The sequence below is a fragment of the Pagrus pagrus genome (assembly GCF_965226575.1).
Source record: "Pagrus pagrus genome assembly, chromosome: 4".
NCBI lineage: Eukaryota > Metazoa > Chordata > Actinopteri > Spariformes > Sparidae > Pagrus > Pagrus pagrus.
This window is the reverse complement of record NC_140188.1, coordinates 26,231,905-26,253,431: the sequence shown is the minus strand read 5'-3', so window position 1 is coordinate 26,253,431 and position 21,527 is coordinate 26,231,905. Positions and strand designations below refer to the sequence as shown.

General features: G+C 43.7%; 1 protein-coding gene across 1 annotated transcript; it reads left to right on the top strand.

Annotated features, from left to right (window-relative positions):
* The first annotated feature begins 6,351 nt into the window (after nt 1-6,351).
* gap43 (growth associated protein 43) lies at nt 6,352-19,893 on the top strand. Its single transcript, XM_084350622.1, has 3 exons — nt 6,352-6,684; nt 13,757-14,405; nt 18,566-19,893. Exons 1-3 carry the CDS (start codon nt 6,655-6,657, stop codon nt 18,643-18,645), a joined length of 759 nt encoding a protein of 252 aa, XP_084206748.1. The 5' UTR covers nt 6,352-6,654; the 3' UTR covers nt 18,646-19,893.
* The last annotated feature ends 1,634 nt before the right edge of the window (nt 19,894-21,527 follow it).

Genomic DNA, 21,527 nt, shown 5'->3' with positions numbered 1-21,527 from the left:
TGTGCAACAAGTGACCCCCACCACCACTAAAAACAGCAAAATAAAATGCATCTTACAGTTTATTTATAATTGTATTGTGTCTACAGATAGATAGCTGTATAGCGCTCATTTCTGAAATGATACCAACGCACTGGCACAACTGATCTGCTTCCTGATGACTCAGTAAATAGAGGACTGATTTATGATCAGCCTCAGCTGAATTGTAGTTAAATGTATTAAGTCTCGAAGTCAAATACTCGAAGCTCACGTTGTCCATCAGGTTGAGGTTTATCAACATTGGTGTAGCATATATTACCTTTCAAACAACGGGGTGAAGTAAAGACGTATCGATCCAGAGAGCTGGGGTATTTTATGGGAAATGTGAGCGGAAATGTAAATGATAGGTGATATGATAGATATTTGACAAATGGACAAATGGGCTGAATCATCTGTATGTATCTGGGATATTAGATATAGATTTCACAATAAATAAAAATGTACAGGAAAAGAATACAAAGATACAAATAAGATGTATGGATGGAATGGACCCATGAATATTTCATGAATGTTTCACTGTAAACGACTCAATTTATTGTTGTGTTCTTGGCTAAGTTAAGTATTTTGTTATGATTTAATGCTGTGACTTCTGGGAAAGAGTCAACTGAGAATTTATATGTCACAAAAAAGAGTATTAGGAAACTTTTGTCCACAGCAACCGTTTTTGAGCATTCTGAGCTGTCTTAAGTGCATGTTTTGATAAACATTATTAAACAGAATTGCAGCAATAAATGCTCTGGTCATTCATACATTTATGAATAATTTTATAACAATTTTGTAGGGAGAAAATTTTAAGGTGAAAATATTTTCAAAAACTTAGTACAAATCACAGTATGTCACAGGCAGATTAACACTATTAAACCCTTTCCTCCCCATGTAACCAGCCAGGCATACTCGTCTCAGCAATGGCTTCACTGTGAAGCTTCATTTTGACATTTGGTCTAATCAAACTCCTGCTCATTGATTGTAACTCCTCCTCAATTCTACTCAATAAAATCTGCCCAACGGTGAATCATCTCCACAGCTTCCACTTATTTATTTATTTCCACTCGTATCCGTGTTAACACCCATATTACCGAGCATGGGAAAAAAAACACGAATGCAGGTCACTGTGCAGGTAATACTGTTTACAGCAAATAGGTCACTTGTGAAAACTGTTCACTTAGATATTTTCTATTTGACCATCTCTGTAATCAAAGACCAACAACACCACTCCGCTGTCGGCCATTGGATGCCCAACAGAGCTGCCACTTCTGAGCTTTACACTTTGAAAACAGGTGCTTACCCTCTCTAATCTTAACAGTTTGTGTTGCATTTTTCATACGTCTTCTAAAGAAGTTTCAGTTTGATCTCTGCTCTAATGAGCCGGGGAATGATGGGGAATCTTTTCAGTTAGTATCACGACAACGTGATCTGTGTTGAAGGTCTTTGATGCTCCTGCAATTATTTGCCCACCAAAAGGGTCTGAATCACTAAAGATTACTTATCACTCATCAAACACATCAAGGTTTCATTAGATCTGTAGAGGAATGAAAATCCTACAGTATGGTTTACACAACCTTTTGACATTTAAAAAAAAATGTATAATTTAAACTTGATGCTGTGGGTGTGTGATATATTCCACAGCAATCATAAGATACAGTCATTTGCACTGTCTGTGTGAGCCTCCTGTTCTTTTAAACACAACTGGTGACGATCCTAAACATCACAGTTTTCAACATCTTCATAAGAGGCAATAATTGATTATAATGGATACGGTAAATGTGGCTTTTGCCTTAATATTTCAAGATAACTTGCAGTTGGTGGATTGTGTGTGAATCTCATTATCTTCCACAGATACAGTGACCTTTCACAGTGCAAATGAGGAGCTTCATCACAGTCGGTCTGAAAGGACAGACTGCATTGTTGATGTACAATGCAACAGAATGCATTCAGAGGTGCAGAAGGCAAGATTTTCATGGAAGATAGGATTGTGTCATGCATTTTCATTAGCTAGTTTAACTTTAAACAAATACAGAACAAAATGAGCAAGGTTAACTTCAGTGTATTGATGGCATTACAAAGTGATTGCAGTCTGCACCATGGCTCCATTCTCCAGGTTTTTCTTTTTTTTCTTTTAATTACAATATAAGGACAGCTAACAAAGAGGAGCACACTCAAGCACACTCAAGTAGACAGTGGGTTGAATTGAAATCCAAAAGTGACAACACATTGTAAACTGGGTGTCCAAGTTTTGAGACTTGATGTCTAATAAGACACAAGACCTGAATCAGGAAAATGACTTTGTAATCACAGTAAGTACGGCAGAGCGTTGTCAGAACATACCCCTTGACAGCTTCTCGATACAGTGTGACAAGAGAGTGTGACTTTATTGATCTCTGTGGTCGCTACAGCAGCAGATTCAGCTGCTTAACGGAACAATCAAATAACTGGACATAGATTAGCATACTAAGATGTCAAGACTAGGAGAAGCTACTGGGTCAGTTTGCAGTCAACTGCTGGCTAACCTGCTGCAGTTGCAGATGGATTGCTTTCAAAGAGCAGCCCACACACTCTCTCTCTGTTTCTTTAGCTACCACCACCCCGGCCTCAGCTTGATTTGGCTCTCTGGGATTTGAGTGTTTGGATTTTCTTTTTTTCATGTAAGGCCACCCCGATCATTTGTTATCGGACTGTGTTGTTGTGCCTTTATTCCTCTCTTAAAGGACTTGGAGCAGTGTTCCCAGTGCTGGGATTTGATTTGAAGTGATTTGCCACTTGATGTTTAAATGTTGATGCTGGCTTTTCAGCATTGTGCAGTGAAGAGCATTTGTTAAAATTGAGTGAATGCCTTTGGGTCAAGATCTCAAAGTACATAGGATTAAGAGCAGCACAATACATGATTATATACAGATGTGTGACAAACAAAAAGCATCTTGGTGGAGCACCAGGAGCCACCATAGCAGCTCAGATCAGACCCTAACCCATCTTAAACCAATTCTCCATTAAAGGACCGCTGCATGTGATCTAATAAATTGCCCCCCAATTTATCAGATTGCATGCAGCTTCCTCTGGAGCCATAAAAAGGTTTATGCTACTTTGTCACAATGCAGACGTACTCCCCAAGACCTGTAAACACACTTTAATGTGTAAAATTGGTGGAGTTACCCTTTAATACTAACCTTATCCCTATATAGTAAAACTGTACCTTTAGTCATGGCTCTGTCTGTTACAGACAGGCCTTTGTCTGTGGGTGTATCTAAAGCTGCACAGACTCTACTGAATGATCTGACATAGTTATATTACAGGAATACTACAGGCACAGCGTGTCTCTATGATCCTCCCACTGTTCTGCGACTACACGTTGCCGCTTGTCACTTTGATCCTGTTGGTGACACACTTCTAGACTACACAGGTTACAATATACAGCAGTAAAGAATTGAGTATTTATATCATATCATTTTGAGAATATTATAGATCCAAGTCAAAACTGACAGAAGAGCAGGATTTAGAGGAAAAAGGCGCAAATACAAAGCCGTCTGCTACTACAGCACCACGGACAGCGCTATGGATTTAACAATAAACAGGCAGTTAACTAGGGGGATTTCATCTCTCCACTCAAGTTGCCTACTGGCTCCAACACTCCTTGGCATAAACTCTGCTAGTCTCTCAAACTCTACTGAGGAATAGTTCCTCATTTGGTGTTTTGGTGGTGGGAAGCACTCCTAAACAAATCTCTCTGCCAAATCTCTCATCGGTGTTCAGTTGGGTGGACATCTGGTGCTGCAACTAACACATATTAGGTGTCATTTAACCTGATGATTATATTGTAATAAACCAACAGGTTGACACCTGTCAGAAAATGGTGAAAATTACCCATCATAACTTGCCAGGGCTCAAGCTGACATGTTAAACTTCTTGTTTCATCTTAAATTCGGGTAAGATATTAACTTGATACTATAGAAGATAAGAAAAAACTAGCAAATATTCGCATTGTAGAAGCAAAACCAGTCAATGTTTGGCTTCTTTGACAAAAAAATAGACTTAAAGGTCCAATGTGTAGGATTTAGTGGAATCTAGCAGTGTGGCAACCAGCTGAACACCGCTTGTCGCCACCTCCTTTCATGGTGGCCACCAAAATCCAAGAAAGGCCCTCTCTAGAGTCAGTGTTTGTCTGTTCTGGGCTGCTGTAGAAATATGGCGGTGCAACATGGTGGACTCGTAGTTTCAGGTGATTATACAGCAATGAAAACATAATTATGAACATTATATTCCATTTCTGCCCCTAAATCTTATACACTGGAACCGCAAACAGTTCAAAAACTAATCAATCAGCTCCACTCTGGTGACATGGTAAAGCATAGCGTATGATTCACATCATTTTCACTCTCATCAAACTTATCGTTATGTTTCTCCTCTCATATATTCAGCTCTTCCTTTTATTCACCTGTTTCGTACATTTTTAAAGCCTCCTCACCATGAGAAGTTGGATCTTGCACAACTTTGTAATTTCTAGACAGAGAAAGTCATTCTTTTCCCTGAAGCAATGCACTCATCTGCTAGTTATTCCAGTAAAGTGACCCGACAGGGGACTGTGAGCTGGCAGCTGTATGAATGTGCATAGCTGTGTAGAAGTAAAGCAGGGCAGTGCTGAGAAAGACCATGCGCACTCAGCAGAAGCCTGCATTATTACATCGTCTGTGTCATGCGGCCTGCTATAGGAACACGATGACACATAGTGATGATGTAGTACAGCCAAGTAATGGTGCTAGATGTTCCTGTGTGGCAGCGGCGGCATCAGCGACCACCGGGAAGGCTGTGGCTCAGCGGTGCAGGTTAATGATTTCCCCTCAGTGAACTGGATGTGGAATAATCCTGTAAGAGAGAAGAATAGTGGAACACAGCCCCTCAGGACCCCTTCTACCCCCTCTTCCCTCCATCCACCCCTCTCTCTCTGTCTGTCCTGTTCTCCATCCCTCCCTCCATCCTCATTGTGTCTGTAGCATCTGCTGGTGCGCGCTGGTGTCAGAGCGGGGGTGGGGACTCTTCTGACACCACAGTGTGTATGTGTATGTGTGTGTGTGTGTGTGTGTGTGTCTGTGTGTGTATTGTGAAAGGCAAATACAGAGTGTGGGTGTTTGCATGAGCATGAGCATGCGCCTGCGAGCCTCACTGTACGGTAATGGTTATAAATGTAGTTGTGGGGATAATGCATGCGTTGTGCCCGCTCATTAAACCAGACTGTGTGCAAATGTGGGCACAGAGGGAGAAAAAAAAAAGGGGGAGGGAGGGAGAAGGAGAGGCAGTTTGCCTTGCCTGCCTGTCTGCCTGCCACACCCGGCCCTCTTGTTTCCTCCTCCTGCCTCCATCCCTTCCTCTCTCTCCCTCCATCTCTCTCTCTCTCCCTCACACACACACACACACACACACACACACACACACACACACACACACACACACACACACACTCCTCCTCCTCTGCTCTTCTTGTCTATCTGCTGGTGTTTCCATGAGAACAGAGAGCGCTGGGTATGGGGGGGTGGGTGGGTTGGTGGTGGTGGTGGTGGTGGTGCGGGTGACGTGTCCTAAGAGCACAGAGTGTGTGTGTGCGTGCGTGCGTGCATGCGCCTCGCGATCATCACTGCTCTCTTTCACACGTCTCTCCTGGCAAGAGCTGCTCCCGGCTGTGCCAGAAAACATGCTTTTGGCATCGCCGTGGCAATTTGGACGTGGAGCTCACAGGCTCACAACACTAATCAGAGACCCGGAGAGTGTATAACACACAGTCTGAGAGGGAGCCTGAGCAATCAGAGGAGGCGACTTCCATTTGGGAGCTTCTTCTTCTTCTTCTTCTTCTTCTCCCTGTTTTAAAGACACCTCCTTATGTCTGTTCAATGGGAGGGGATACAACAGAGGGGTTGTGTTGAGGGAAACAAAAATAAAGCACAATAAAAAAAACATTTAAAAAAGAAAAGCAAAAAATTGGAGGTATCCAGTCAGTCATTAGATGAGAGCCTTTTCAGGGTGGGGCCGCAGCTTTTGCAGGAGCCAGGCTGAAAAGAGGAGAGGAGGAGGAGGAGGAGGAGGAGGAGGAGGAGGAGAGGGGGGGTGAGAAGATGTAGAAGAGAGGAGTGCTGATCTAAAAGAGGTGGGGGGGTTCATCACTATAAGCAAGAGAAGGAGGAGGAGGAGGAGGAGAAGGAGGAGGAAGAGGAGGAGGAGGAGGAGGGGGGTGGTGTGAAGGGAAGAGGGGAGGAGAGAGGGATGGAGGGAGCGCTGGGAAGGGAGGGGTTTAAAGGGTGGGCTTGTAGTCATTGTCAGGCTGCGAGTAAAAGAGGGAGAGAGAGAGAGAGAGAGAGAGAGGTGCGCCCAGGCAGGCAGGCAGACTGAAGAGCGTGTGTGTGCAAACTGGGATGAGTAAATGCACTGGGCGGCTTAGCTGTTGATACAGCCAGAGAGAACGAGCGAGCGAGAGAGAGAGAGAGAGAGAGAGAGAGAGTGTGTGTGTGCACGAAAGCGAGCGAGAGCGAGAGAGAGAGAGAGCGCGAGAGAGAGAGGGTGAGAGAGAAGAAGTGAAAGGGAGGAAAAAAGGGAAGAAAGAAGCAGAGAAGAAAAAGGGAGGATACAACAACTACAACTATGCTGTGCTGCATAAGAAGAACCAAACCGGTAAACTGCTCTGATTTGCTTTTATCCATATTTTCTGCTCTTTCATGTGACAAAAATGATGCATCTTCAAACTCTGAACTTTGAGACTGTTGGTTTGTAGTCAGATCTGGGTGCTCGAGGAGGGGTTAGAAAAAATGTTGGTGTAATTTCCTCTGACTCTGGGCCTGGCTCGCCTTATAGAAGTCTATCCACAGAGCCCAGACACGCCTAGTTAATGTGATTATCCCGCATGAATGGATGTTGCCACAATGCCTCTCAGACCTCACACTGTACTTGCAGAGAGGCACAAGACTGTAACTCGATCTTGGGCGGCTGGGCATTCCCTCATATTGATCAGGCACTTGAAAAAAGTGAAAGATTATTGAAAGGCACTCGGTAGATTCTGTAATGTCTCCGCTTTCTAAAGCTGGAACACTCCCTCTTTTATTCAGGAGCCCTTCTGAACTCAGCACACAATCCATCTTCGCTAATGATGATTGATATTAATTGGAGCAACCTATGTGCTCTTAATTGATGCCTTAAACGGAGGGTCTTGGTATCTTTTCTACTTCTGTTACCTTGAGCATAAATGGGTGACACAGGAAAGTAAATTTCCACAGAGAGGAAAAAAAGGGCGGGGTACGGATTGAGTGAGCAGCACCATCATGTCAGCGGCCTCGGGGGAATACAATGGGAATAAATGAGACTAAATGGATTATCATAGCCCTCCAGCTTTATAAGTGGATGCTGTCAATGGAGGGTACTATGGAGTGTGCACTCGTTTAAAGGGTGTGAAAGGGTGGTGTTGGGTAGTTTAGAACGACCCATGGCTGTTCACAGTGGCAGCGAGTGATAAAAAAAAGGAAGGTGTTGCATGGAAGCGGGTGGGTCTGGACAGTGGAGAGGAGGGTGGCACTCTCCTGTGCTTCACTCTCGTGTATTTCAGCTGCTATCACTGTGGTTTTGTGTGTGATCAGGGCCGGTTTCCCTGCTGCTATCTCAAACTGAGTGCGATTTTATCGGACTCCTATCACACTGGATACTGATGGCACTTGATTGCTTCTTAAATGTTAGTCTGGATGAGTCATATTAGCTGTGGCAGGGAGGAGAGAGAGAGAGAGAGAGAAAGGAAGCAAGGTTTGCCAGTTGAAAGACATGCAAGCCAGAGCAGCAGGATGCAGAGAGGCAGGGAGGGAAGGAGTGTAGCTGGTGCACATGGAGGTAGATGAGGGGAGGATGCAAGAGGAGGCAGAGAGTGAAGGGAACTCGGTTGGCGGGGAGCTAGAGGTAAAAAAAAAAAAAAAAAAGGAAAAAAGACTGAGGTAGGGAGGGAGGTTGCAAGGTATGGGGGAAGGTAGGGAGAGGCAGGCATGCAGCAAAGCAGAAAGGCAGAATGGGAATGAAGCTACAGGGAGGCTACAGCCGGCAGGGATCGTGGTGGTGACATAGTGAGGGATGATGGTCGGAGGAGGTGAGCAGGCGCAAGGCTGAGAACGATCAAAGAAAAGGAAGCCGGCACGCTGCACACTGCAGCCATGTGGGTGAGGCACCGGCTTTTCCCACAGAACGCTGTCGCTGCCTCGAGCGTGCGCACCTCAACACAGGGAAAAATATCCCCCCGGCCTACAAGCACTTATCATCCTGCTTCAGCTTCTGACGAGCAGAGGCATAAATTAATCCAGACAGACTCTGTGGTCTTCATGGGTGGATGAGCAAAGAGCATGGTTTTCTGCTTTAAACACGGTAATATTGCTCTGGGTGCTGCCATTGTGGAGTGTTAAGTGCTGTTGCAACATCTCCACTATGGGAGTGGCTGCTAGCACTTCATTTAAGTCTCCTCAGTAGCTCCACTCTCTAGGTTTGTCTTTAGTTTTTATGCACAGAAGATGCTTCTTGTCCTCTCCTGAGAGTCTGGGGAAGGATCAAGGATCAAGTTCAGGTCCAGGTCCTTCTTAAACTCAGGTCTTCCTCCACCATCAGGCCTACTCAAAGTTGCCATTCGCCCCATCAATCAGGACTTCAAATCCCAGCCATATGTGCTATTCTCCAACTCCGCCCCGACTCCATCCCTAGCACCAGGACCATACCTGCCTGTCCTGTCTCGCTCTGCCTTCACTTTCAGCTTGAGCCAAAATCAGCACTCAGTCTGCTACCTTAAAGACGATTATCTCCTCTCATACTGTGGCTCCCCATGCACTCAAAGCCCCGTTCCCCATGCAAAGCCTGGCTTTAGCCAAAGCCCCAGCCACAGCCCATATTTCCTCCCTATAGCCTATAGCTCCTCTCCACCTCGGCTTGGCCCTCTCCCCATCCTCATCCCCGGCCCCTGTGAGATCAGTGGCGATTGCGGAGCCTTTGTTCAGGCAGAGAGTCGATGTAATTGAATTAAAGGCAGCTCCAGAGGATGTAATGACGCCGGCATATGGCCGCTTATTAGTTGCTTCGGAGCATCTTTCCCGGGCCGCCGTAAAAGAAACAGTGCATCCCTTAACATCGCTCATCAATTCACCGTCAAAGGACAGAGAGGGGAAGAGAGAATGGGGGAGAGAGAGGGAGATGGCGAGCGGGGCTGTGGCAGTCACCACCTGAGCCCCCCTCTCCTCATCTGCAGGAGATAGAGCTGGCTAAAAGGGTGTGGTGCTCCGCTGTGTCTGTATGTGTGTGTGTGTGTGTGTGTGTGTGTGTGTGCCAGAGAGAGAGAGAGAGAAATGAGTGGGTAGCAGTTTGCTCAGCGAAGAAGAGAGTGAAAGACGACAGAAAGAGGAAGAAGCAGAGGGAGATATTGAGCAGTTGCAGACAGCAGTCAGTCTTTGCTCTGTGGTGTCTGGATGTTTTCCTGCAGAAAAGCAGACAGCCATTGACATCTTGAAATCATGCTGGGTTTTTTAGGAGCGAGGTGCCATTGCTGGAAGTATGTGTGCCACCAGCAGGGTGGCTAATATTATCTCTCCGCCTGCTCAGGAACTGTGGTAATGTGGCAAATGTTTGGAGGGATTATTCCATTTGATTCGAATTGGCCAATGCACTATATCATTTTATACAATATCCGGTTTATTAAACACAAATCTCTAATAATTAGACATGAAAGTGACTTAAATCAAATAAATTAGGCTGCTGCACTTGTTGGGCTTGTGATGAAAGGGCGACGTTCTCTACCTCCATCATTATAAATGCAAATATTACCTTTAATACTTCTCTCCCCTCTTGCTAGCAGCATTCGATCCAGGTCTGGGCGGAGCGGCGAGGTGAAAATGGAGTCTCCCGCTTGAATGGATCAGAATACATTTTAAAAAAAAGCAAAAGCATGATTAGATGCACGCCTGGTGCGTGCATTAGTGTGAGCTGTGGTTCTGTGGTAATTCAACCAGCATAAACCCCAGCGCTCCACCGTGTCTTCCCTCATTCCTCCCCCTCCACCCCCTCCTGAAACAAGTCCCTAATGGCACCGGCGATGAGGCAGTGGGAAGGTGGCGGATTGTTACTGTGTGTCACCATTGGGGGATGGTGTGTGTGTGTGTGTGTGCGCGCGTTTATGGATCTGTCGGTGAAGCCATTGACTCTCGGGTGTGGTTCTCACGACAGCCGGTGCCCACCCAAGGACAGAGACAGGCAGGGAGAGAGCACAGACTGCAGCTGATAGACTAATCCAGCCATCAGATAATGTACTGAACATGTTTCAGCACGGCCGTTTATTACCTCTACAGACAAGAGTGTCATTCTGGTGAATGACACTCTTGTATCAAGATAAATTAACCTGTGAGCTATTGTTCATTTAGATTCTGAACATGAAGATGGTAGCCATTATTTGTCACCTACATATGCCTGTTGTGTGCTACAGCGAGCTTTAAATGTAGCTACATTATTACACTGTTACTATTAGAATTGCAGGAGGATTGCATAATCAGTTTTGCAATCATGCAAGAAAAGCACTTTCTTAATGCAAACATTTAGCTTAATGCTGGATAATAAAAACAGTTTTCAGTGGTTAATGTAGTGAGGAAGAGCGTGTTTCACGGGGAAACTGCGGGCTGATTGTAATAAATCCTTTGATTAACCTGATAATGCAAATCTGTTGTCTCACTGCACATGAATGAACGAACGAAGAGTTGAAACGGTCACCGAGTCTTGGTGGGGAGACTTAAAGGGAGTGTACCTTCTACCTTTGGGAGGTGCTGCTGTATTTATGAATGAAAATGTGTGCCGCACAGAGACCGAGTGGAATTGCGCCTGCAGGAGTCTACGTGACCAGGGTTCAGTTAACAGTCAGAGTCTTCATGAAGCACTTCTTAAAATATTTGCAGTAATGTTCCTGTTTAGATCCTCTGAGTTTTTAATGTAGCCACTATCTCAGTCATTAACCGCTGCTGCATTGTATATAACAGCGTGTTAAGCTTGATATGACAGGTCAACGCAGCTCAGTGATGAATCTTATGGGCCGTGGAAACAGTCAAGAGCAGTCAGAAAATCACAGCGCAGCACTTCTGAGGGCGATGCACAGACATATATCAATAATTCAAATGATGATGCTACAGTTGTGGTCGAACGGTGACGGCGATCTTCCTTCCCCGTCGTCTTGCACCGATATGAGATCACTTGGCACTCTGCTGTGATTTTATTACATTTGCACTCAAACACACCCAGATCTCTAAAGTAAATGACATCCCCTCCATTCCAATAATGATGTCATACCCCCATATTCCCAAAGACTCTCATCCACCACTTTCTCTTCTCTCTCTCTCTGTCTGACTCACTGTACGCAGCCGGTAAGTAATTCTATTTAGAGTTAAGTGCTTGGGTCAATTTTTTTTGGCAATTCTAAGCACCCATGAGATCAGACATAATAAAAGCCCAAATAAGTCACTGGAGACCTGCATATTATTAAGAGCAGAGGGTGCGCCAATGGTGCTTTGTCTGTCTTCACAGTTGCTACCTGTTTTATGAGCAGGACACTTACTAAAGTTTATTTCCACAACTAAAAGCTGATTGTTCAGTCAACAGCTTCAGTTCAGCTATTAAATATAAATCACTACATTTGCGGGGCATTACAAAGCCCCCGAAAATATACTATCCCTCCCGCAGCCAGCAGTATTAAACTGTTTTTCCTTTAATATAACGCCGCACGAAATTGCTTCAGTAAGATGGTGATATTAAGAATCGCAGGAAGGCCCGGAGCAGGATTTACACCCTGACCCCTGGGAATGGCATGTGAATAAAGGTGGAGGAGGTGGCTATAGCAACACAGCTGTACCTTGGCCTCTCTGCTCCAATATTGGACTGACACACTGACCCTGAATAAGACATGTTGGTTTAGGGCCTCTGGCTCTTAAATCATGTCGCACAGACGTGATTCCTCACTCGGGCAGCTGTCCAAGTCGAACCTCACATCCAATATAACGACACTATTAGAGACAGAGGGTATCAGGAAACAGACTGATGGATGCAGCTACCCCGTCGCATCTTGAGAACCTTTTCCACTGAAATTCACTGACCTTAAACAAGATGCTGCTGCTCAGTGACACACACCGCCAGCATTGATGCACAAATACACATGTAACCCCTTCGTCTCCCCCCACCGGCCCCATACCGCGCCCTGCCGCTGCATCACAAACAGCCCCTCCTTCGACATGCTGATTGCTCCGCCTGATTTACGAGTTCCTATTGGCCGGCTCCCCTGAGGGGTCAGGTGCACTGCCAATCAGGGTGACATATAGTCTTTCATAGCACCAACCAGCAGACAGCGCCGTGATGAGTTAGCACTCTGGTTGTCAAGGTAACCTTTGATGGTTGGGAGGGGTATGGCAGTGAATGCTGAGGAGAGTCTAGCAGGCAGCTCGTTCCCTAGCAGCCAGAGACAGAGCCATAGAAAGCTACTGTACCTAGAGAATAGAGGCTGGCTCATTATTTTGGGGAAAGAGCTTCAGTTTGTGAACGCTTACATTTCTCTGGTTACAATTTTTTGAAGCTGTCACTGGCACTGAGCGCAGGCAACATTCACGAATGCCACGGAGAGGGTTGCACATTTAAGTTTAATTATTTACTAAATCTGTTTCAGCAGCATTATCAAGAGGACAATATCAACCTCATGCCTGTCTGGATTGAATAACTGCAATAAATGCCTAGAGTCATTTGTCGTGCCCCAAATCCCAGTGCACGCAATTCATTATGTGGAGACAATCGACCCACACACACGTCTGTTAGTCTCCTGAATCACAATGGTACTAAATCTCCTCTTTCCAGCACATGAGATGATAAAATGCTGTGTATTCATCATATTGTCAGAGCCTGTATACCTGGGAGGACAAAAACACTCAAAACCATTCAGTCTGTGCAGTTTTCACATCTTTATCATTTGGCTAACTGATGCTGCACTGCCTGCATGCTTCTTTGACAATTTGTGTTTGCTCCATGTTGCTTATTCACATTCATTTGAGGTGCACATTTAAAGCTTTTGATTGGTTGAATCTTGATTCGAGAAAATTTTACCTTGATTTGTTTGCCTATTCATTTTGAATGTACTGATTCATTTTGTTTGCCACTTTCAGTGCTCATCATTCATTCCTTTATTTGATTTGATTTCTTTTCATTAGATTTTTATGACTCATAGCACAACCCACTATTTGATGGACAGCTACTGTATGGATCCGGTTACCGAAGGTAATATCATGGAACCCCTTTCAATATTACATTGTGTGCTGTCCTGTTCCTAACCCTGTTCCTCATCCAGTCCTACACTTTTACTCAAACCAGTCCTGAAACCCTAACCTACCTTTCCCAGTCTACAATCCTCCAGTAAGGGTTATAAATACACCCATTCATAAGTTAACTAATAAACCACCTCTCATAGCATATACTTTGTCTTTTTCTGACCTTTCAACTCTTACCGTGTTGTACCTATCTCTGCTAGGATTCTAATCCCAAATACAAGTATGCCAGCATGATATTTTGGGATGATCATCCTCAAGCTACATACCCCCACAGTAGAGGGATTATTTGGTTTTAGCATATCAACCAGTATAATTCCTTACTGGTTTCCAGTGGACCTGCACAATGGTTTACAGTATGTTAATCTGCTGTATTTTCTCTTGGCTACCAGGTGGAGAAGAATGAGGAGGCGGACCAGAAGATTGAGCAGGATGGCACCACCAACAAACCCGAGGACAAGGCCCACAAGGCTGCGACCAAAATACAGGCCAGCTTCCGTGGACACATAACTCGGAAAAAGATGAAAGATGGAGAGGAGGAGAAGGAGGGAGACAGTCCTGCTGCTGCCGAGGAGGCAACAGAGGGAGGAGACGAGGCAAAGAAAGCAGAGGGAGAGGAGGCACCTGCAAAGGAGGAGGAAGCTGCAGGAGAGGAGGCCAAGAAGGAGGAGGAGACGAGCCAAGCCAAAAGCCCAGTGGCAGACAAGCCAGCTAACTCTCCTGCAGCTGCTGCTGCCTCTCCTGCAGGCGCAGCGACGTCTCCTGTAGCAGCAGCACCCGCTGCTGCCTCTCCTACGGCCGCCACAGCGCCCTCTGAGCCCCAGAAAGAGGAGCCAAAGGCGGAGGAGAAAGCTGAGGAGAAGCCCAAAGAGGTGGAGGCCCCAGCGGCGGCAGCCAAGAGTCCCACCACAGCCACAGCTGAGGAGAAGAAGGAGGAGGAGAGTGAAGAGAAAAAGGAGGAGGCCAGACAAGCCGATGTGCCTGCTGCTGTCAGCCCGACAGCTGAGAAGGAGGAGCCTAACCAAACAAAAGATAAACAAGGTATGCAGATTATACTGAAGCTTTTAACATCAATTCATCACAGACAGATTCATTTCAACACCCATTACATGCACACAAGCACATGCCAAAATAAAATAAAACAGGATCTACATGAAGGTTCTCAATGTCTCTGAATCAAACCCTTCCGTGCACGAGGGCACTGAGTTCAGAGACGAAAATAATTCCAGACACACTCAGAAAGCAATTACTTACTGTAAAATACTAATAACGAACAATAGGTACACTTTCCCGTAGTGTGCTTGGCAGGCAGCACAGGAAATAACTGCTTGTCAAGTCTTTGGGATTTAAAGATCTTTGGCAGTGCTCCACTATTCACTGGTTAACATAGAGACACAGCTCAGTATTAGATTAGACAGCCTTGTATCTCAGCCTCTGCAAGATGGAAACTCCATACTGATGAGGTGGAGATTGGGATTGAGATGCAGGGTTGGAAATGATTAGCTCTGGTGAAGAATGATGTTGTACAATGGGCTAGATTTGCCATCATGATTAGGTTGAACATCTCAGAAGGGTTCATATGAATGTCACGATACCGACATGCTAAAGTCATTTGTTCAAATTAAACCACACATAGAGGTGAAAATACATAACCCCGTTAGATCCTGTTTATACATAACAGCAGGTGAAAATATTTGATAACATCAGCTAATAGATTTCGAAGCAAACCACCATGTTATGTCCAATTATTGAAGAAATGAATACCTGAGATGAAACTGGAAGGCCATGAAATTACATTCTAACACTGATAACAGTAAACTCTCACAACATACATGATCTCATATTTCTGGTCCAAGGACTCTCAGACTAGGTCAGACAGGTAGTTAATGGAGCATGCTCAGTCTCCAGTAGGTGGGGGTGCGAGGTGGGAAACACACACACACACACACACACACACACACACACACACACACACACACACACACACACACACACACACACACACACACACACACACACACACACGCACACCAACTGGAGAACTACAAGGAAACTAGGTCACCTAGGCAGCACTGTCTCCCTGTTGTCATAGTTACCACCTCGATGGGATGGCTGGCCTGCATGGAGCAGAGCGGGGATAACAGGTGCTCTGATTTCAATGAATGATTAATGATCCCTACCGGTCACGATCCGCACCGGGGAAGTCTGTCACAAACAAACACTACTTGACAAAGAACTGCTAATTAAAAATCCACTGCTGGCCACAATCTGCTTTACCAACTGAACTGACTCAGAGAGAAAATTAATATTTATAACAAAGTCACTTGGGTAAGGTTTGTCAGCGCACAGACTGGACTCACAAGGACGGCAGGTACTCTGATCTGACTGAATAATTCATGAGGCAGACGGGGTATGATCCAGATTCCCCATCAAGGATAGTCCATGTCACTGGCTTCACTTAGTTACATCTGACCAAGTTGTTAACTGCGATAGCATGATGCCATAGCACTGCATAATTACACATAGTAATATCATAAAACACATATTGATTTAACTTGTTATTTAAATATATATGAAATGCAGTGCAAATTAATTGTGCAAGAAGACGTAGGCAACAGTTAGAATATTGAAATACTTTTAAAAATAAAATAAACATGTAAATATACGTAGGTATAATGTAAACAACAACAACCACCAAATTCTCAATTACTGTAATCTTCTAAGATTGAGTCATGGACATAATCAAGAATTGTCAGTAGAAAGGTAATAACAACTTCTAGCTGAAAGCTTATCAGGGGGTGTTTTAATAGTCACTTAAATGTCTTAATTGTTGTTGCTGCCTTCAGATTCAGAGGGAGACAGTGCTGCAGCATGAGTCCCAAAACTACAGAAAGCAGCTTCTGAAAGCTGCCTTTGTTACAGCCTTCGGTTTGGTAAGCAGCAGGGTCTGAGTGGATCTGAGGGATCTACCAGGGACATTCTTTTACATATTTTGTCTGATGCACCATAAGACCTAATCAGGGGCAAGTTTGTTGATACAATCCTGGACAGGTACAAGAAAAGTGTATTCCCAGTGATGGGAGCCAGTTCAATCTCATTTTGTATGAGCTGTAACTGACTTAGATGCTTTTGGGGGAGACCTTTGGACAGTGCATAAAGCCTACTTGTAATAAAAGCATGTGCAAGATTCTCTAAAACAACTCATATGCAGCTGTAAAGTTAGATTAGAATAATCGGTAATGCCTGGATATTTTGCCTGAGATGTAAAGTGCTGAAATAGTGTAGTGAACTCTAGGCACTTTTTTTTTTTTACTATTTTAGACAACAATCTGAATCTCTTTTCTTGTAGTAAATAAGTTTGAGAAAATGTTGTGTCTTCTATAAATTGAGAAGCAATTCTAACGAGAGTAAAGAGGGCTCAGGTCATCAGGATGGATCAACAGCCATGTAGAGGTGGGCGCCATCTGCATAGCAGTGAAAATCAGTGATGTGCTTATGGATGATGACCCCTAGTTGTAACGTTGAAACTGAGACTGAAAATTAGAAGACTCAGGACAAAGCCTTGTGGTTCCCCAGAGGGTCTGCCTTCTTCTTTGTCATAAGAAACAAATGACAAATGTTAATGGAAGTTGGGGAAAGTGGAAAGCTTCCGCTCTACTTTATATCTGAGTAATAAAACTATGTGTCATGCTCTCAGACCATTGTTTCCTGAAACCCGGTGATCAGTGGGCAGATTCCGAAAATCATAACAAAGATCACCAGTTTGAATGTTTGTTTTACCAACTCCACCGCTCGTTTGCAAAAAGGCATCAGCAAAACTAAACAAACATTTTAGTCAGTTATATATAATTGCCGGAGATAGCAGAGGTGACACTGATGTCAGAATACAATAAATGACGGGCTTTGCCTCCGTGAATTGGGTGAAATTGCATTTGCATTACACAGCTCAGTGACTGTAGTGCAAGACATTCTCAAGTCTGTCATACTGGGTGACAAGCTAATTAGCACTTACCTGGAAGATCATGCTGTCTTGAGTCACACACACACACACACACACACACACACACACACACACACACACACACACACACACACACACAGACACACACACACACACACACACACACACACACACACATAGAAGTACAAACACAGACATGGCTGCCCCACTTCTCTCTCTCTCTCTCTCTCTCTGCCTCGCCCTTACAGACACTCTCACATACACTCACGCCCACAGGCACGCACTCCATCACCCTAATCTCCAATGCAATGATGTCATTCTTTGATGTCTCCCCTTTCTATTAAAAGAGTATGAGATCATCCTGGTCTGACATCACCGCTTTCAGGGCACATGAATAATAGGTTTGAGCAGAAACAATAAAATGAAGGTCGCAAAATCATTGTAGCCCATATACTGTATGACAGAAATTTTTTACTTTTGATTTCATAGACAATAGATTGATATAACATATAGCTAAAACAATAATTATTTCTTAACAGCGAAATATCATACAGCACAGAATTCAATAATAATAATAAATTATTATAAGAATCAGAGAAATGGCTTGGTGATGTATCATGGAATCTTATTCAGCAGTATTTACCTCTTTGTAAGACACCACTGGATATTGATGTAGTGCAATACAACGTGGGCATCACACAATATCAGATGTGACAGGCCGAGATGCTGCTGTTAGCGTTGTGATGTCAGTTCAAATGCTTCACGGGTCCATTAGGAGCACTCTCTTCCTTCATTATTTACACGGCCAATGTGGGATTTCAGACACGAGGTCTCACCTTCTGAATGACAGGCTCGCAGTTTTAGTAGATTTGACGTCTTGTCAACAACATGGAATTACATAGCTCCTTATTTTTTCACAGTATTATCCACATTTTCTGATTTGACTCTAGATTTCATGCAGAGAACCATTTGGAGGTGAAATATTTAAAACATCAAAAGTAGCAGCTGCCACGTCAAATCTTTGATGCTCAGTATCTCAGAAGACCCAGATAGAGCTTTATTATTATTCCAACCTCACCGTGTAAAACCTCCCCTCCACAGGCTAATTTCTCTCTTCCTCTCCACTCTCTCCAACCCACCTTTTATCTACCCTGTCCCCCTTCTTACCACCCTTACATCTCATTTTCCTCCTCTCGCTTTGCCTCCCTACCCTTCATCCCCCTTCCCTCCCTCCACCTAGATGCTGCAGAGGAGTCTAAAGCAGAGGAGGCCACCCCGGCAGATGCAGCGGCGGAGGCCACCGAGTCCAAGGATGACTAAGGCAAAGTCTAACCTAAAGAAAGCAGAAATAAGAGTATGAAGAATAACACAAAAACAAAAATCTTAAAAGGTTGCTCTTTGCCTTCCCAATGCGAAGGCAGTCCGTTTCTATTTGTTTGTCATTTTTTGTGTGGCAATGATTTTCTCATGTTGGGGGAGTTTCCAGTGTGAAGTTTTTTGGCTCAAGCTAATACCGTGAGGAAGTGATGATGACGATGATGATGATGATGATGATGATGATGATGATGATGATGTTGTTGATTATGAAAAATGATTGTTACCTTGATGATGATATGATGATGATGATGATGATGATGGTGATAATAAGGAGGAGGATTTCATTTGGTACATCTTCATTATCCATTGTAAAGTGATCAGTGGTGGAGTGAACGCTACCAACTGGATGTTTACACATTTAAATGCATTGTGAATGCACCATACTTCATTTGCATTGCAATGCACTTTCTTTAAAACACATTTTGCGAATCAAATCTGTACTTCTGCAAATGCACGCACAAAAACATGCTGGTTTTAAAATGCAACTCGAGTTTTCAACACAGTACAAGTGTATTGAGAACACAGCAACATAGGTAATGTACTGACACATCGAATGGATGAATAGAATGTATAATTAAATGTGTGACATTTCCAGTTGGGCAGCTTTATCCTGAATCCAAAAACCACATGTAGGACAAGACTATTACTCTCTCTCTATTCTGCTTGAGTCATTCAAGCTTGGTTTACACCCCTTTTACAAACTCTGTTTACTCAAATATACAGTAAAGGACCTGTTGCTATTTAAATGACATGATCATATAATAAAACTATAGAAATCTGCTATAGTATTGATGTAACTGGCTCTTACATGACGACTTGTGTTCTGCCAACCAAACGTGAGAACAGTAGCATGAACCATCGAACCAGATGCATGATGGGAACTCTCCCTCTGAGAGGAACTTTTTCGCAGTCACAAAAACTTAAGAGGTGTGGCGGCTTCTTTTTGATGTCTTTGGTGTTGTTATGACAGTTTATATGAATTGGAAAAATACTCTTGCACTGATGTTACGAAAAAAAAAAGTGAAAAAAATATCAAACAAACGAGCAAACAAAAAATACTTTTCCCATGTTCCAGTGAGTGCAATGTCCAGTTTCAACCTTATCAAGGAGTTCAAACTTGTGAGAAAAAAATATGAAAAAATAAAAATGGTTTCAATGTCTGTTTTCAAAATAAAGCAAATGTGCCAATTACCATAATAAACTGTGGAGTTTGTTTGATGCCATGTTGAATTATGCTGCTTCTTCAAAGGGTGGAATATATCTGGGGGCAAGACTGACATTAAAGGAGTGCTTCGACTGAGAGTTAGATGAGAAAATTGATGCCATTCTCTTGTTTGTACGTGTAATATGAGGCTACAGCCAGCAGCTTAGCTAACCAAAGGACTTGAAATGGGAAAACAGCTAGCTTGGCTCATTGCAAAGGCGTGTAAAGTGGGGGTGTGGTCTTATGAAACCACTGTTAACATGCAGTACCCCAAGTATAACCAGGTGGGCATGCCCAATCTTAAGGCCTTTACACACCGGAGATGTGAGGAATAAACAACGCAAACATGCAAAATACTCGCCTGCAAACATGTTGCATCACTAGTATTCACACCAGCAGCAATGCAAATTTGCAACACGGGTATATCATTGCATTAAAATGATATTTAGCACAGACCAACCAAGGCAGACACTGGCAGAAAAATTATGCCAGCTCACAGAGCTCCGAGAGCCCTGTGGGTCTCTGGGGTCACACTGCAGCACTGACTGGCTCATTGACAGGTCATGAGAGGTCGCACTCAACAGGTTCATCTCAGCTGTCTGTCCCCGGGCACCAGTCAGGTCCACTAAAGCACCATTATGTAGAATTTGCCATTTTTGTGCAATTTGGTGCCCACAACAGTTTCTGAATGCAACACCACTGCTGTCGTAAATACACATCCCAGCTCTGTAACAGTTTGTCAGACATAATGTAGGTGCTAACTACAAACAAAACTCATTACGTCATAACAGTGTTATGTGTTGAAAACTTGTATCTTATAGTAAACATGTATAAAACTGTGATCCTACCCTCTCACTGAAGGTACATAGTGTAGTAACAAGTGATGGAGGGGCGGGGTGGCTGAGACAGAGACACCATTCAGCCTAATACAAGACGCTGTGCCATCAAAAAGTGACATAATATTGCTTTAAGATGTGTGAATACGTTAAATCACCAAAGTTACAAACAAACTAGTAAATCGAGCCACTGGCAGATCAGCAACTCCTGTGTTCTGTGAGGTAAAATGACTGTTTTATCAAAGTAGTCTGGTGGATTTAAAGAGAGCACTGGATGCAGCAGTTTCAGTTCCAGGGTCTGTGCAGGGAGCAATCGAGGTTACTCGTCCTTTGTCTCATTGTCTTTATAATTTTGCGCTCTTTGTCATATAATGCAGGGTGATGACAAACATAAACAATCAACAGGTCTGCTATTGTCATGAGTTGTAAAGGGACATCAGCTTCGCACAACATTATTGGTTGATGCGCTCATGGTGGTACGAAAGCTCGTAAAAAATCATAACGAAAAAAATTATGTTGCTTTTTCACCATGTAATAATCACTTTCTGTGTGAATGTGTAAAGGATGACATGACTAAAACAGTTAAAAAAATACTGACATTAAAGGAGTTCTTGGACTGAGAGTTAGTCAGTTGAAGAACTGATTTTCAGATCTGAAGTCCTTTAGTGTGTAAAGGACTTCAGATCTAATTTCCAATGGTTATCTTACATATCTATATCATATATCAGAATAATATAATGATGCCCAATGCACATACAATTGCTGGAAGTTAAAATGGGACCCTA

Bases quoted from the DNA above. Each gene is read 5' to 3' on its own strand.
- gap43 (XM_084350622.1), top strand. From the start codon at position 6,655: ATGCTGTGCTGCATAAGAAGAACCAAACCG. The intron at 6,685-13,756 runs GTAAACTGCTCT...CTTGGCTACCAG, and splicing joins GCATAAGAAGAACCAAACCG to GTGGAGAAGAATGAGGAGGC. The intron at 14,406-18,565 runs GTATGCAGATTA...CCCTCCACCTAG, and splicing joins CCAAACAAAAGATAAACAAG to ATGCTGCAGAGGAGTCTAAA.